The sequence below is a fragment of the Camarhynchus parvulus genome, chromosome 6 (genome assembly GCF_901933205.1).
Source record: "Camarhynchus parvulus chromosome 6, STF_HiC, whole genome shotgun sequence".
NCBI lineage: Eukaryota > Metazoa > Chordata > Aves > Passeriformes > Thraupidae > Camarhynchus > Camarhynchus parvulus.
Genome location: NC_044576.1, coordinates 32,534,962 through 32,548,492, shown reverse-complemented (window position 1 = coordinate 32,548,492; position 13,531 = coordinate 32,534,962). Strand labels below are relative to the sequence as shown.

At 45.7% G+C, this 13,531-nt stretch overlaps 1 protein-coding gene across 1 annotated transcript in view; it reads left to right on the top strand.

The window, feature by feature from the left end:
* The window catches only part of ADAM12 (ADAM metallopeptidase domain 12), a 183,130-nt gene that overhangs the window by 145,785 nt on the left and 23,814 nt on the right, over positions 1-13,531 (top strand). The window contains 3 exon segments of the mRNA XM_030950913.1: positions 5,892-6,069; positions 11,403-11,492; positions 12,786-12,981. Coding sequence (XP_030806773.1) covers positions 5,892-6,069; positions 11,403-11,492; positions 12,786-12,981 — 464 coding nt within the window.

The window sequence follows — 13,531 nt, the reverse complement described above, 5'->3', positions numbered from 1 at the left end:
TTTGGGACAGAACAACCCAGTTCCCTTAGAAAAATCCTGCAGCTCTTGAATAATAAAAAGTGAGATTGGAAAGTGATAGTCATAATAATCAAAATGTTTTCAAGATATGGTAAGCCTGTGGTTTGTCCTGCTGTGCAATGGATAGAGAATTCCCAAAATCACAGTGTTACCCCTTGAGTGGCTGGGAAACACAAATCTGTGGTGTTTTATGGTGGAGGAGCTCAGGGGAGGTGGACCTGAGGTTCTGAGGTGTGGACAAGACAGGATTTGGAGGAACCAAAGGAGTTCCAGCTTTCCTGAGGTGCTGCTGCAATGCAGCTGGAGGGGTTTGGGTCTCCTGCAGCTCAGGGCAGTGTCCCTCCAGGCACATTCCAGATGGAGCAGTGGGGAGGGCGGGAATGGGAACATCCCAGCAGCCTGAGCAGGGGAAGGACAGCAATGGGAACAACCCAGCAGCCTGGGGAGGGCAGGAATGGGAACATCCCAGCCTGAGCAGGGGAAGGATAGGAATGGGAACATCCCAGCCTGAGCAGGGGAAGGACAGCAATGGGAACATCCCAACAGCCTGGGGAAGGCAGGAATGGGAACAACCCGGCCTGAGCAGGAAGAGGACAGCAATGGGAACATCCCAGCCTGAGCAGGGGAAAGACAGGAATGGGAACATCCCAGCCTGAGCAGTGGAAGGACGAGAATGGGAACATCCCAGCCTGAGCAGTGGAAGGACGAGAATGGGAACATCCCAGCCTGAGCAGTGGAAGGACAGCAATGGGAACAACCCAGCAGCCTGGGGAGGGCAGGAATGGGAACATCCCAGCCTGAGCAGGGGAAGGACAGCAATGGGAACATCCCAGCCTGAGCAGGGGAAGGACAGCAATGGGAACATCCCAGCCTGAGCAGTGGAAGGACAGCAATGGGAACATCCCAGCCTGAGCAGTGGAAGGACGAGAATGGGAACATCCCAGCCTGAGCAGTGGAAGGACAGCAATGGGAACAACCCAGCAGGGGAGGGCAGGAATGGGAACATCCCAGCCTGAGCAGGGGAAGGACAGCAATGGGAACATCACAGCCTGAGCAGCGATCACACATCTGCTGTGACCTGCACGGATCAGCAGCCACTGCCTCTCTCCTCAGTGCTCTGCGTGTCTCATCTCCTGAGCCTGTAATTTTCTGGGGCAGTGGCTCAGTTCCTGTGCTTGTACTCTCCTGTCGTTCAGCCCCTGAGGAAGGGGAATTCCTCTGGAATGGAGATGACGGAGATGAGCTTTTATATTTCATGGGAAAAAGAAAGGAAAAGAAGCCTGTGCTGGGCAATGAGGTGCTGGTACAAAGAATCCTCTCTTCTTAAATGGGACTTGACAGAGTGCTGATGCCACTTCACTTAGTCAATGGAAGGAGCCATCTAATACAGGCTAAATGCAGAACTGCCTAAAGGAACCTGGCATTTGGAGGGCTGGAGTGCTTGAAATATAAATGAATGGGACAAGCCCAGGCTCTGTTTCCCAAGGAATCGATTACCGGGGATCCTCTGACAACTGTGAAGGTCTTATTTGCAGGAGCAGGCAGAGCTATTTTTGTTGGAAACCGGGATATTTGTTGCTGGGGATTAAACACATCTTTTAAGCACCAAGGAGACACCAAGGAATGCTGTGGATTGGAGAGGGGCAGAAAGACTGAAGTGATTTTCCTTGCTGTAAAGCCACTGAGGAGACTGATGGTAGTGCTGGGAACAATTTGAGTTCTGTAGAGTTGCACCCACAGCCAGAACAGTTCGATAAAATGATCCATTGTGTATTAAATCTACAGATTCAGACAGGGTAAAAAATGCATGGGACACAGTATTTTGGAATAAGAGTGAGGCTAGACTGAAGTGTCCTTTCTCTTTCCAGCTGTAAAAAGGAATAAGGACAGAAAATGCCTTGAGTGGAGATGAATGGAGTATAGAGATTGCTGATGAATTTTTCACCTCTGGAATGTTCTCTCATGGCATTTATGAGCTGGTTTTCCAACAGAGTAAGTGTGTGAGCTACCACAGGAAGCACAAAGGTCTCTGTTTAGGCATCACTGAAATCTTGGAGACAGGTCAAGGGCTGACTTCACTGGGGAGACCCCATTTCCTTCTCTCCCCTAAGGCAGCTCCTTCCAGGGGAGACCAGAAGCCTCTTTACACGGCAGTGGCAGGAAGCTCCTGCATTTGTTCAGAGGATGAATTCCTTTCACATCTCTATTCCTTCAGCATTTTTCACAAGCTCCAGATCCACTCAAACATTGGTTTGAGCACTGCTGACATCTGATATCTGTGACTTCCCTTCCCATCCCATCTGCCAGGCATTTCATTCTTCTGATGAAACAGCTCTAAAATTGCAAAGACAGACAAAATGCAGCCTAAAATCACAACAATCAAGTGCTGTGGCTGTTACATGGAGCTTTATTGATCAAGAAAAGACTGGTTGTGTATCAGAATATCACATTAAAGATCAATCAAGTTTCCAATTAAATACCAATTGGCACCAATTGATGTGGGATCATCTCTTGCATGGTGTGGTTACCCTGAAGTTTCTCTGTTTCCACCAGCTGGGTTTATTTCTGGGTTTTTACTGCTTTATTTGGGGATTACTTGGTAAAGAAGAAGCATTTCAGGAAATGTCATCATGTGCCATGTGCTGCACTGATGTCAGCTGAGGAAACCAGTGTCAGGAGCAGGAAAAGCCAGGAGATGGATGGATCTCTGGGTTCAGAATAGGAAACAGCTTGAAGTTCCTTTGTGGGGGAAACATAAAGCTCATTCATCAGCCATGACACAGTTCCACCTCTGGCCCAGAGAGAGGACTCTGCCCTCCTGCTGATGGACAGGCACACCTCACATCCATGCCAGTGATCCTGCGAATCCAGGGGTGCCAAGGAACTGCCCTGAAACTGTGACAGTTTTGCCTGGTGAGCTGTAATCATGATCTGTGTGTGGCTGAGAGGTGTCACATGAAAATCTGCACTGACTGTGCTCCTGAGTGGATTTCATTCCCTGAGAGGTGTGTGCCTCCTTGTCTCACCCCAGTGGATGTCAAACCTGTGCCACTGAAGTGCAGGATCTTGCCTGGATGATGCAGCGTTCATTTATTCACACGTTGATGTGAGGGCCCTGTCTGATCAAGCCCTCATCAGGATTTATCAGTCAGGTGTACCTGGGTTTCTTTGGTTTCTTTGGTTTTCCTGCTGTTTGGCAGGAATGTGCACCCATCTGCTTGTTCACAGTCACGTACACAGAATTTCGTGAGGTTTCTTCCCAGTCACACTCAGGGTAGGACAGAAGTTTGTGGTGCCCTGTTCAGAACATCTCCAATTGCTCAATATAAAATGGTCAGTAGTTTTCCAAGAGCCTTTATTTTCTGTTCCATTACTCCAAGTACCTTCCCTGGCCTCCCTTGGGGCCCAGCTAGCAGCCTGGCTCCTACCTCCTGCTATTCTGAAATTTCTTTATTTATCTTAGACTCTGTCCTTTTGCTGAAACATTGATATTTTCCAGCAATCAGCTTATTACATGGAGATGCCCATTAGCTTTCTGAAGTCATATGTCAGTGAAACTCAAAACTGTTTAGTTTAACTTGACAAGCCCTATAGTGATATTGGAAAATTATTTTCTTCTTCAGACTCATGTTTATGTTCTTTTCCAATGAGCTGGCTGTTTTATTGCAAAAGACACTGTAAAAGAGGTAATTTTAACTAGGCACAAAATATATTCTGTTCTGTAATGTATCCATAACCTTCTAAAACATCCTAATTAACTTCCTTATGTCAGCATAGGAAGCTCTATTGCATTTGTAGTTGCCAAACATTTCTTCCTTTTTAATAGAAATTATCCCTTTCTAAGGCCTAGGGGCATCATCTTTCCCAAAACAAGCTTTTCATCTGAGGATATCAGAAACACCAGGAGATTAATGGAAGTCTGAAGTTCAGCAGTGCAGAATTTCTGTCTGTTAACTTGTTTGTCTGCAAAGATAACAATCCTAATGACACGTGGGTGGCACAAAGCACTCAGTGAGCAAAGTGGAATGGCCAGGTTGGCTCCTGAGCTGCTGGAACGTGGAGTTTCTGCTGGACAAAGGTATCAGTCTGAGGGGAGAAGGTGTTTTACACCATGCTTGTGACACAGGTTCAGTGTAACTCAATGTGGACATGAGATATTTGGGGAAATTGTTCCCTGTCGAGGTGGGGAGGCCCTGGCAGGGCTTGCCCAGAGAAGCTGTGGATGGAGCAGCCACAGGAAGTGTCCAAGGCCAGGCTGATGGGGCTTGGAGCACCCTGGGGTAGTGGAAGGTGCCCCTGGAGGTGAAATGAAATGGTCTCCAAGTCCTTTTCCTGCCCAAACTGTTCCATGGCTTTGGTTCCATGACATCTCAGCCCAGAGCAACCGCAGCAGCCGTTAGGATGATACCTTGGGGTTTGAGTTGTTCTGTTCTGTTTGGGTGTGCAGCTTTAGCTTTACATTCAGTGTTACTGGGATCTTTTCACGGGGTGGTGGAGACAAAACAATCCTGCTCTAGCTGGAGACTCCAGGGCAATCTCTTCAAACTTCAGGCCCAAAGCACAAACAAGGTGAAAAGAGGAGGGCAGGCAGGCAAGCAAGGAGGATGAAACTATGAAACGTCATCATTTGAAGCTGTTAATTGGACAGTTAACTCCTGTATGCAAATGGACTAAAACTTACGAAAATGTGAGATCTCGTGCCCAAGCTCTTTTGCTTCCACCTTGGAGCCGTCTGGGCACTGCCAGGGTGTGGCCTTTGAAGGCACCTCAATAAATCTCCACTTTATTCCTCTGAACTCCTCTGGCCTCTGCTCCAGTTCCTTCAGACATCAAGGACACCATGGCATCAGCCAGGCCCTGGTGTCACTTGGTCCCTCATCCATGAGGCAAACTGCAAACATTCATCAGCAGAAATGGAATTGAGTTCTGCCAGAGAAAAACAGCAATTACCTGCTGGCATTTGTGCTGCATGGGACTGTTTTGTTCTCACTGTGTCTGGGTGTTCTGCAAAAGGAGTGGGAGCTGCTGCATGCCTGCACAGCAGGGCCCACCCTACTCTCAGTGCTGGGAATTCCAAACAGGAATATTTTCAGCCTGCTGATTTAAAATTATTATTTAAATAATATGTTTCATATAATATAATGTAATTAATATAATATAATATAATATAATATAATATAATATAATATAATATAATATAATATAATATATATAAATTAATAGGGTATAAATATAATAATAATATTATTATATTTAAAATTATTTACAGCCCTGTTGATTTAAAATAAAAACTGTCTTTGCTTTAATCATGCAGTTCCTAAGCTCAGCTTTGATGAATTGCAGAAGCAGGCTCTTAGCAAGTAACAGTGGGTTTTTTCTTTTATTCTTTTTTTTTTTTTCTGAAAAGAGGAGGAAGTTTGCCATTCTGCAGAGCAAGATGAATGAATTTGCCATTTGAGGCTGAATTTTCCAAGAAGGATTAGGATCTTTTGCAGTCCTGCAAATGCAGGATACTTCTTGCAAACCCAGCATTTCTTTAGGCTCATAATCATCGTTTGTATTATAACTCCCTAAGCAAAAGAAGGAGAAGGAATTTGAAATGTGAACACTTCCAATCCTTAACAGCAGCTACAAATTGAAGTGAAAAAGTGAAAATTCCCTTTCTCATAGTCAGAAATTATCATTATTATTATTATTAATGGGTTGAGCTCAATTTCACAGTGAACTGCTGTATCTCAATTCTGTGTGATAAAAAGTGAACACAATCTTCTGTTTGAGGCACAGATGTGCTAAAATGTCACTGGTGTGACAGGAGAGAGGTTTTCATCTGATATAACAACTTTCCTTTTTGTCTCCATGTGGGTTTTCTCCAGCTATCCATTCCCCATGGTCTTCAGCAGCTGCAGCAGAAAGGACCTGGAAAACAGCCTGGAGAAAGGAGTGGGGATGTGCCTCTTTAACCTGCCTGAGGTCAAGGAGTCCTTTGGTGGCCAGAAGTGTGGGAATGGCTACGTGGAGGATGGAGAGGAGTGTGACTGTGGGGAGCCTGAGGTAAGACAATGTGGCGGTGTTTGAGGGTCCCCAGGATGAGAATCTTGACTCCATGGTCCAGAAGGCTGATTTATTGTTTTGTGATATATATTATATTAAAAGAAAATGATATATTAGAACTATACTAAAGAGAGAGGAGACATCAGAAAGCCAGCAAAGAAATGAATGATAATAAAATTTTGTGACTGACCAGAGTCCTGACACAGCCGGACCATGATTGGTCATCAAGTAAAAACAATTCACATGCAACCAGTCAAAGATGCACCTGTTGGTAAACCATCTCCAGACTACATTCCAAGCAATCAGATAGTTTTTGTTTGCATTTCTTTTCTGAGGCTTCTCAGCTTCTCAGGAGAAAAACCCTGGCAAAGGGATTTTTCAGAAAATGTGTCAGTGACAAGACACCACCTGGGAAATGCTGCTCATGTCCTGCCTGCAGGGTTTTGGCAGTGGAGGGTTGCTTTGGTGGGTTTGGTATAAAACAGAACTCTGCCTTCTCTGCTTCTGTGCCATCAGCTCAAACCTCAGAGTCTCAGAAGGGCGGGAGCCTCGAGTGCATTCGAGTTGGTGAAGTTTAAGCAGGGCTTGGGTTAAGAATGTGCTCAGTTCATCCTTAGAGAGCAAACTCTGGCCTGTCCAGCAGACTGGCCATGACCTCCTGTTCCTAGAAGTTCCTTTCAGCATTAGCTAATCAGCTAAACTCAAAGGAAGTTTGAGAACTTGGCTGGAATTTCTCAAGCAAACGTGAGTTAATTGAAGGTTTGTTTCCATCAATGAGAAGCCACTCATATGGCTTCTCATTGGCAGAATGAGAAGATAATTCTCATTGATGGAATATGGCTTTATATGTATATTTATATTTATATCTATAGGTGTATTTATGTCTATATTCACATTTATATAATTTTATATTTATATTTAGTTATGTTCATATTTTTATATTTTTATTTATATTTGTATTTATTTATATTTTTGTCAATATAGCCATAGAAACTGTGCAGTCATAGAATGCTTTGGGTTGGGGACCATAAAGATAATCTCATTTCCCCCTGCCATTTCACTTATTCACTATTCCAGGTTGCTCCAAGCCCTGTCCAGCCTGGCCTTGGACACTCCCAGGGATCCAGGGGCAGCCACAGCTTCTCTGGGCACCCTGTGCCAGGGCCTCACTATCCATAAAAATAACATTATATAAATAGAAATATTAATATTGGCCAGGTATTTTTCATTACAGCTTCAGTTTTTAGGTACAAGACCTTTCCCTCTTTCACTGCAGGATTTTTCTTTCCCTCTAGCCAATTACCTCCCAACAGAAATAGCTTTTACTGCCTCCCAAACAGATTTCTGCTGCTTCAAAGATTGTTCCATTTTAGTTTAGTGAATGTGTCAGAGGACTCCCCAGATCAGCAGGAGATAGGCAAAACCTGGGGTCAAATAATATCCGAGCTGGCATCCTTATCCCTTTTACATCCCCTCCTCATTGGCTTTATTGAACTTCTCTCTGATTATGTGAATTAAAGGCAGCAGCAGATTTGTTTCCTGTGATAAACAGGGACCTACAGACAAAAGAGATGGGGCAGTTAAAGCAGCAAGATATTGCTGCATCCTGCCTGTGGAGTGGATTGGGCTGGTCCAAGCCTTGAGGATTTCCTGACAGTTCCCTCACTCTTGAGGGTAACAGGGTTGGGGGAAGCAGCCTTATCTCCTTGTTTAAAGTCAATAGAGTGCAAGCAGCTTGCAAATGTCTTTGTAACCCTGTTATCTTTCTTGTTTTCATTTCTGAATGTCAGTGATACCTTTTCAAGTCAAAGCCACTTAATGTCAGCCAGCACTGCCTTGATTTGCCTCTTCTTTCTGTCTTTTTGCCTTTTTAGTTATATTGGAAAAAAATGCAGCTTGGGTGCAATTAAATTTACTGCTCTGACCTGAGTGGCTCCAGAAAACCTGTGTGATTGGTTACTAATTCACTGCCCAGTCATTTGTACCAGCTGAGTTCTGTCCATGGTGTTGCAGCATCTCAAGAATGAGTGATAATTAGGATTAAATTCTTCTGTGAGGGTGGACAGTGGCACAGGTGCCCAGAGCAGCTGTGGCTGCCCCTGGATCCCTGGCAATGCCCAAGGCCAGGCTGGACACTGGGGCTGGAGCAGCCTGGGACAGTGGGAGGTGTCCCTGCCCATGGCTGGGGTGGCACTGGATGATTTTTGGTCTCCTCAAACCCAAACCATTCTATGATTTTATGATCCTAGCAATTTCAGCCTATATGACCAAAAATGCCTGATGTGCTGCAGTGTCCGTGGAAGGAGGGTTAATGTAAATTATAGATAGAAAGATAAAAGAAAAAAGAGAAGTAAAAATCCTCAGTCCTTGAAAGATGAAAATATGTCTTTTATAACCAGCTGCAAGGAGGAACAGAAAACTACAAATTGCTAACTCAGAAGTCAGACAAATTACTTCCAAATGTAATTAGGAGCGAGTGCCCAAACTGCTGTGACATGCCAGGGACGAGTCAACACAGCTTTTGTGCCAGGAACTCTTGACTTCCAAAATCTTATCTTCCAAAATCTTGTCTTACAAATCCATCACAGAGCTCTGAAGGGCTCAACAAGTGGATGGAAAGGGACAGGGCTGTCACTGCAGCCTGTGAGGGGTTCAGAGAGGCTTTGGGCCAAACCTTTCACCAAAGCTTCTCTGGGAGATTGAGCAGTTGTAAAGGAGAGAAAACTGCATGGGCAAAAATTGGGTGAAAAGATGAGAAGTACAAGGAGGTGTAAGTCACCCATTTCATGCAGTGGCAGGAGATCTGCTGTGCTGTATCCATGAGATGTGTCCTGGGACTACACAACTCAGCATTTTCATAAAGAGCCTGGGAAGAGGGATAGTCTTTAATTTGCTGATGATATTAGTTAGGCTGCTAGAGATGAAAACTGGCTGTGAAGGACTGCAGAGAAACCTTCTGAGGCAGCTGGAACAGGCTTTAAGGTGAGAAATGGGACTCACTGAGGAGTGATGCACATTCCAAAAACACAAAGAAGATGATGGACTCTGAGCTGACTCTGACCGTGGAGGAACAAGACTTCATATTGCAATAAATAGTCTCATGAAAATGTCAGCCCAGTGCTCAGGAGTGGTCTAAAAGGTAAATAGGCTGTTAGAGAGTACTAGGAGAGAAATAGGAAAACAAAACAAAGCACCCGCAGACCTCTATAAATCTGCTGCGCCTGAAACTGCTTGTGCAGGTTTTCCCTACCCCTCCCTGATCCCAGGGAGGATAAAGCAGAGTGAAAAAAGACTGAGAGAAAAGCAATAAGGTGGTTCAAAGTTTCCAAAGGGCTCTGGCTGGAAAAGAAGAAAATGAAGGGAAATGCAGCATAAGCTGATAAAATCGTGAGGGGAATGGAAAGGGTGAGAGAGGAGAGATCATCCTCCATGAGAAATGAGCAGATGAAGTTAGAAAATGGCAGGTTCCAAACAAGCAGAAGGAGCTGCTCTCCTGACTGTGTTGGTTACCTGTGAGTTCCTTTACTCCTTTACAGGTGCTTAAAATGCCCATGGAGCCCAGGGAAAGGCAGGAGACTGGGAAGGTGTCAATGTCCTTCAACATCTGCTGGCTGCTCTCAGGGGGACACAGGGACAGAGGGGTTATGGGCTGACCCAGTGGGGTCTGTCCTGTGTTCTTAGAAAAGAGAGGGGGAAAACCAGGTGTCCTGTCCACAGGACAGAGCCTGACATCACGTAGGTGGTGCTGGAATTGTTCTGGGGTTGGGCTGCTCTGGTTCCTCTGAGGAGCCAGGAAAGCCACACTGAGAAACCTCCTCCCATCACTGCTGTTGTTAATAATAATAATAATAATAATAATAATAATAATAATAATAATAATAATAATAATAATAATAATAATAATAATAACAAACTCCAGCACAGCAGTACTTTCAGGTGGCAGCCTCCATCCTCCCAAAGCCTAGTGAGCCTTGCTTGTTTTTTCGCTTCTTCATGTTAAAATCATTCCTGACAATTTGATAGCCCAGGCACAAAAACTATTTACCAAGCTCATTCCCTACAATGAGCAATAAGTGAGGCAGCAATTGGAAATTTCAGAGGCTGCTGAAACACCACTCCAGGAGCTGTGTCTTTATCTGAGTCTGCCTGTGGAATGCTGCTGTGGGGCCAGAGGATGGGGTATTGCAGCTGACTGCTTCAAAATGACCTTAATGGGACTGACGCTCCACCCTGCTTATCTCAGATTATTTCTGAGGTGAATTGATAAAACGTGCTTCTGTGCAGAGGAATGTTACTCCTGACATGAAGCAGCTGCACAGGAATATTTCCGTAGCCCGCTGCTTTCCGGTGATCAGAAACAGGAGCAGGAAGTTGTTCCTCTGCTTCCGAGCACAGTTGGCTCTGTACATCCAGGAAGATAATACCTAAATAACAGTGAAATGCTGAGAATCCTTCTGGTTTGTGCTGGTGAGTCAGTTGGGAAGCTTTCAGAAGCCAGGGAAGTGACAAGAGCATCACTCTAACCCACTCATTCCTCCTGTGTTCCCTCTATTGTCAGTGATCCCTTGCTAAGTCAAACAGACAACACAGCTGAAGAGCAATTTTATCTGCTCCTATTTCTGTGAGAGAGATGAGATTCCAGCTCAGCTGGTGTAACTTGCAGCTTGTGGGCATTATCTTGGAAAAACAAATCCATTCTTTTCTGAGGCTCCTTACGAGCTCGTTCTGACAATAAAGTTTGCAGGAGCCCACACACGGCACCATCTAATCCACAAGTGTGAAATTGGGATGTATCAGTGAGTGAGGCTGCAATTCATGCCCATTCCATATCTCACAGCTCTATTACTGGTGTGCTCTGATAAGGGATTACATGGAATTGTGTCGTTGTCTTCCTCTGTGGCAGCCCCAGCCTCCATCCAAACAGGAGCCTGGCCAGCAGCTAGCACAAAACAGAGCTGTGGTTGTGATGCTCAGCAACTGCAGCAGCTCCTGGATCCTCTCTGGAGGCACTGGAGTCATTCCACTGATTCCTGTGGAAATAAAACAGCCCAGTGCTCTATCGGGGTTGGTGTCAGCGTGCTTGGGTTGTTTGTGATATTTGGGATTAGATCCATAGCTGGAATAAACCAGCAGCTCCTCTGGTTTTACTACACTTGTTGGGCTTGTTGAATCTGAGGGCAGACAAGGCTGTTTGGATCAGGTTGTCGAATTTCATGCATAATTCATGATTTCATGCCCAGCTTTTCTTGGCAGAGCTATAGGCAGCCTCTTGATTTACAGCTCATGGTGACTGCACGTTGTCTGCTCTAAATTTACCCTCCAAATCCATGCAGGAATGTACAAACCCGTGCTGCAATGCAACCACCTGTGCCTTGAACCCAGGAGCAGTGTGTGCACATGGGCTCTGCTGCGAGGACTGCCAGGTGAACCTGGGGAAATGTCTCTCTTTGGGGTGGGGAGGGCAGAATTCTGTATTTTTCCCTGCTTCAGTGCAGTAAGCAATGATGGAGGAGAGGTAAATTGGTATTGATAAGCATTAAGACACTTGTGTGTCATGTGAGCAATTAGAAAATTCCCAAAATATAAATTATTGAAGGAGCAGATCAACAGATTTTTTTAATAGTCTGTGTGCTTTAATTTTTCTCATTCTTACTTGGCAAGTAGTCATTAAATGCTTAACCCTCTTTTTTGGGGAGAAGGCCCTTAAATTATTAATTCTATCAACAGCATATGCATTTTTAATAGCAGTTCATCAGCTGTTTTGGTCTCCTAACACTCTGTAAAAGCCAACTTCCCACAGGCATTTACCTGCTTGAATTCTCAGACCATCCCTTGCCTGTGGGCTAATAAAGCATCCAGCAGGTTGTCTGTGGCAACCTATGAGCTTGGAGCAGCAAGGGATCCTCTTAGCCAGGAATTGCTTTTTAGCAAAATCAATTTATCTTCATGTCCTTTGCTTTTTACCAAAGGCAATGTGGTTAAAATTCAGTGCTGCTCCCAGAGCACACCCAACTTTTGTGGCTGCTGTTGAGATGTGAATGTTCAGACTGGTATGTTCCAAAAAAAATATTATTTTCCATGGAAATTGGTACAGGACAAACAGTTAATCTTGTAACTAAGTTTGAGGAGATCTTGATGCCCATCACAACAACAATTCCACGAGGAAATGTAACTCCATAGATTTATTAACGTTCAAGATCTATTCAAGATCATTGAATTGAACGTTCCAAGCTGTGAGTTGTTGGGCCTCTGAATCCACAAACAGTGAGTTGTTGGGCCTCTGAATCCACAAACAGTGAGTTGTTGGGCATCTGAATCCACAGCCAAGTGTGCTGGTGGCTTCCTGAGCCCTAACAGAGCACAGTGTTCTGTGATCAGCTGCCCTGGGTGGAAAGGTCTCTGACCTGACTTTTGCCCAGTGCTCCAGATCCTCCTTTCCAGAGTTCTTGTGCTCAGACACGATGAAGGAGCCCCCTGCAAACATCAGGGCTGGGGTTGCCTTCTGTCTTGAGCCTTGTGAGCCATGTGTGCAGCTTCATCTGAGCCTCCTTGCTGCCAAAGCCTCCCAGCATGGCTCAGATCCCTGCACTCAGAGCTCTGCCATCCCTGCCCTGTCCTCTGCAGCCAGCTGGGGCTGGGCCAGGGGGAAATCTGCTCCTGTGCTGCAGGGCTGACCCAGGCACAGCACAGCCACTCAAGTTCTGTTTGTTTTGCAGCTCAAACCAGCGGGGATTTCTTGCAGAGAGTCGAGCAATTCCTGTGATCTGCCCGAGTTCTGCACGGGGGCCAGCCCGCAGTGCCCGGCCAACGTTTACCTGCACGACGGGCACGCGTGCCACGGCGTGGATGGCTACTGCTACAATGGCATCTGCCAGACCCACGAACAGCAGTGCATCACCCTCTGGGGCCCAGGTGAGTGCCAGAGATGCCTCAGGTTTGGCTTTTCTATTTTTCAGGTTCTGTGCTGCTTTAGTGTGTGGGTCTGGGTTCATATCAGGGCATGGTGAGCTCTCTGCACAGAGCAGGGAGACAAAACAATTCCTGCTCCAGCTGGGCACCAAGGACAAATGACCCAAATCTCAGCCCAGGAGCACAAACACCGTGGGCTGGAGAGAGAAAAACAAGCAGGGTGGGACTGCATGGGCTAAAGCTGGAATGGGACAATGAACTGCAAGGTGCAAATGGAGCAGAACTGATCCCAGTGACAGACCCCGTGCCCGGCCGTGCATTTTGGGGCCATTTTGGTTCATCTTGGGTGCAGCCCTGGCTGGGCTCTGGTGCTGCCCAAGGTGGATCCATGGAGGAGATACTTGGAATAAATCCCTGCTTTAGTCTTTAGCTCTGTCCAGCCTCTGTTCTGGGGCATCCTTCACAAGGCATCACCAGCACAGGGACACAGGTCTGACAGAGGCTTGGGGAGGGAATAAGGATCTGGAGGGTGCAGCACCAATCTGTAGCTGTT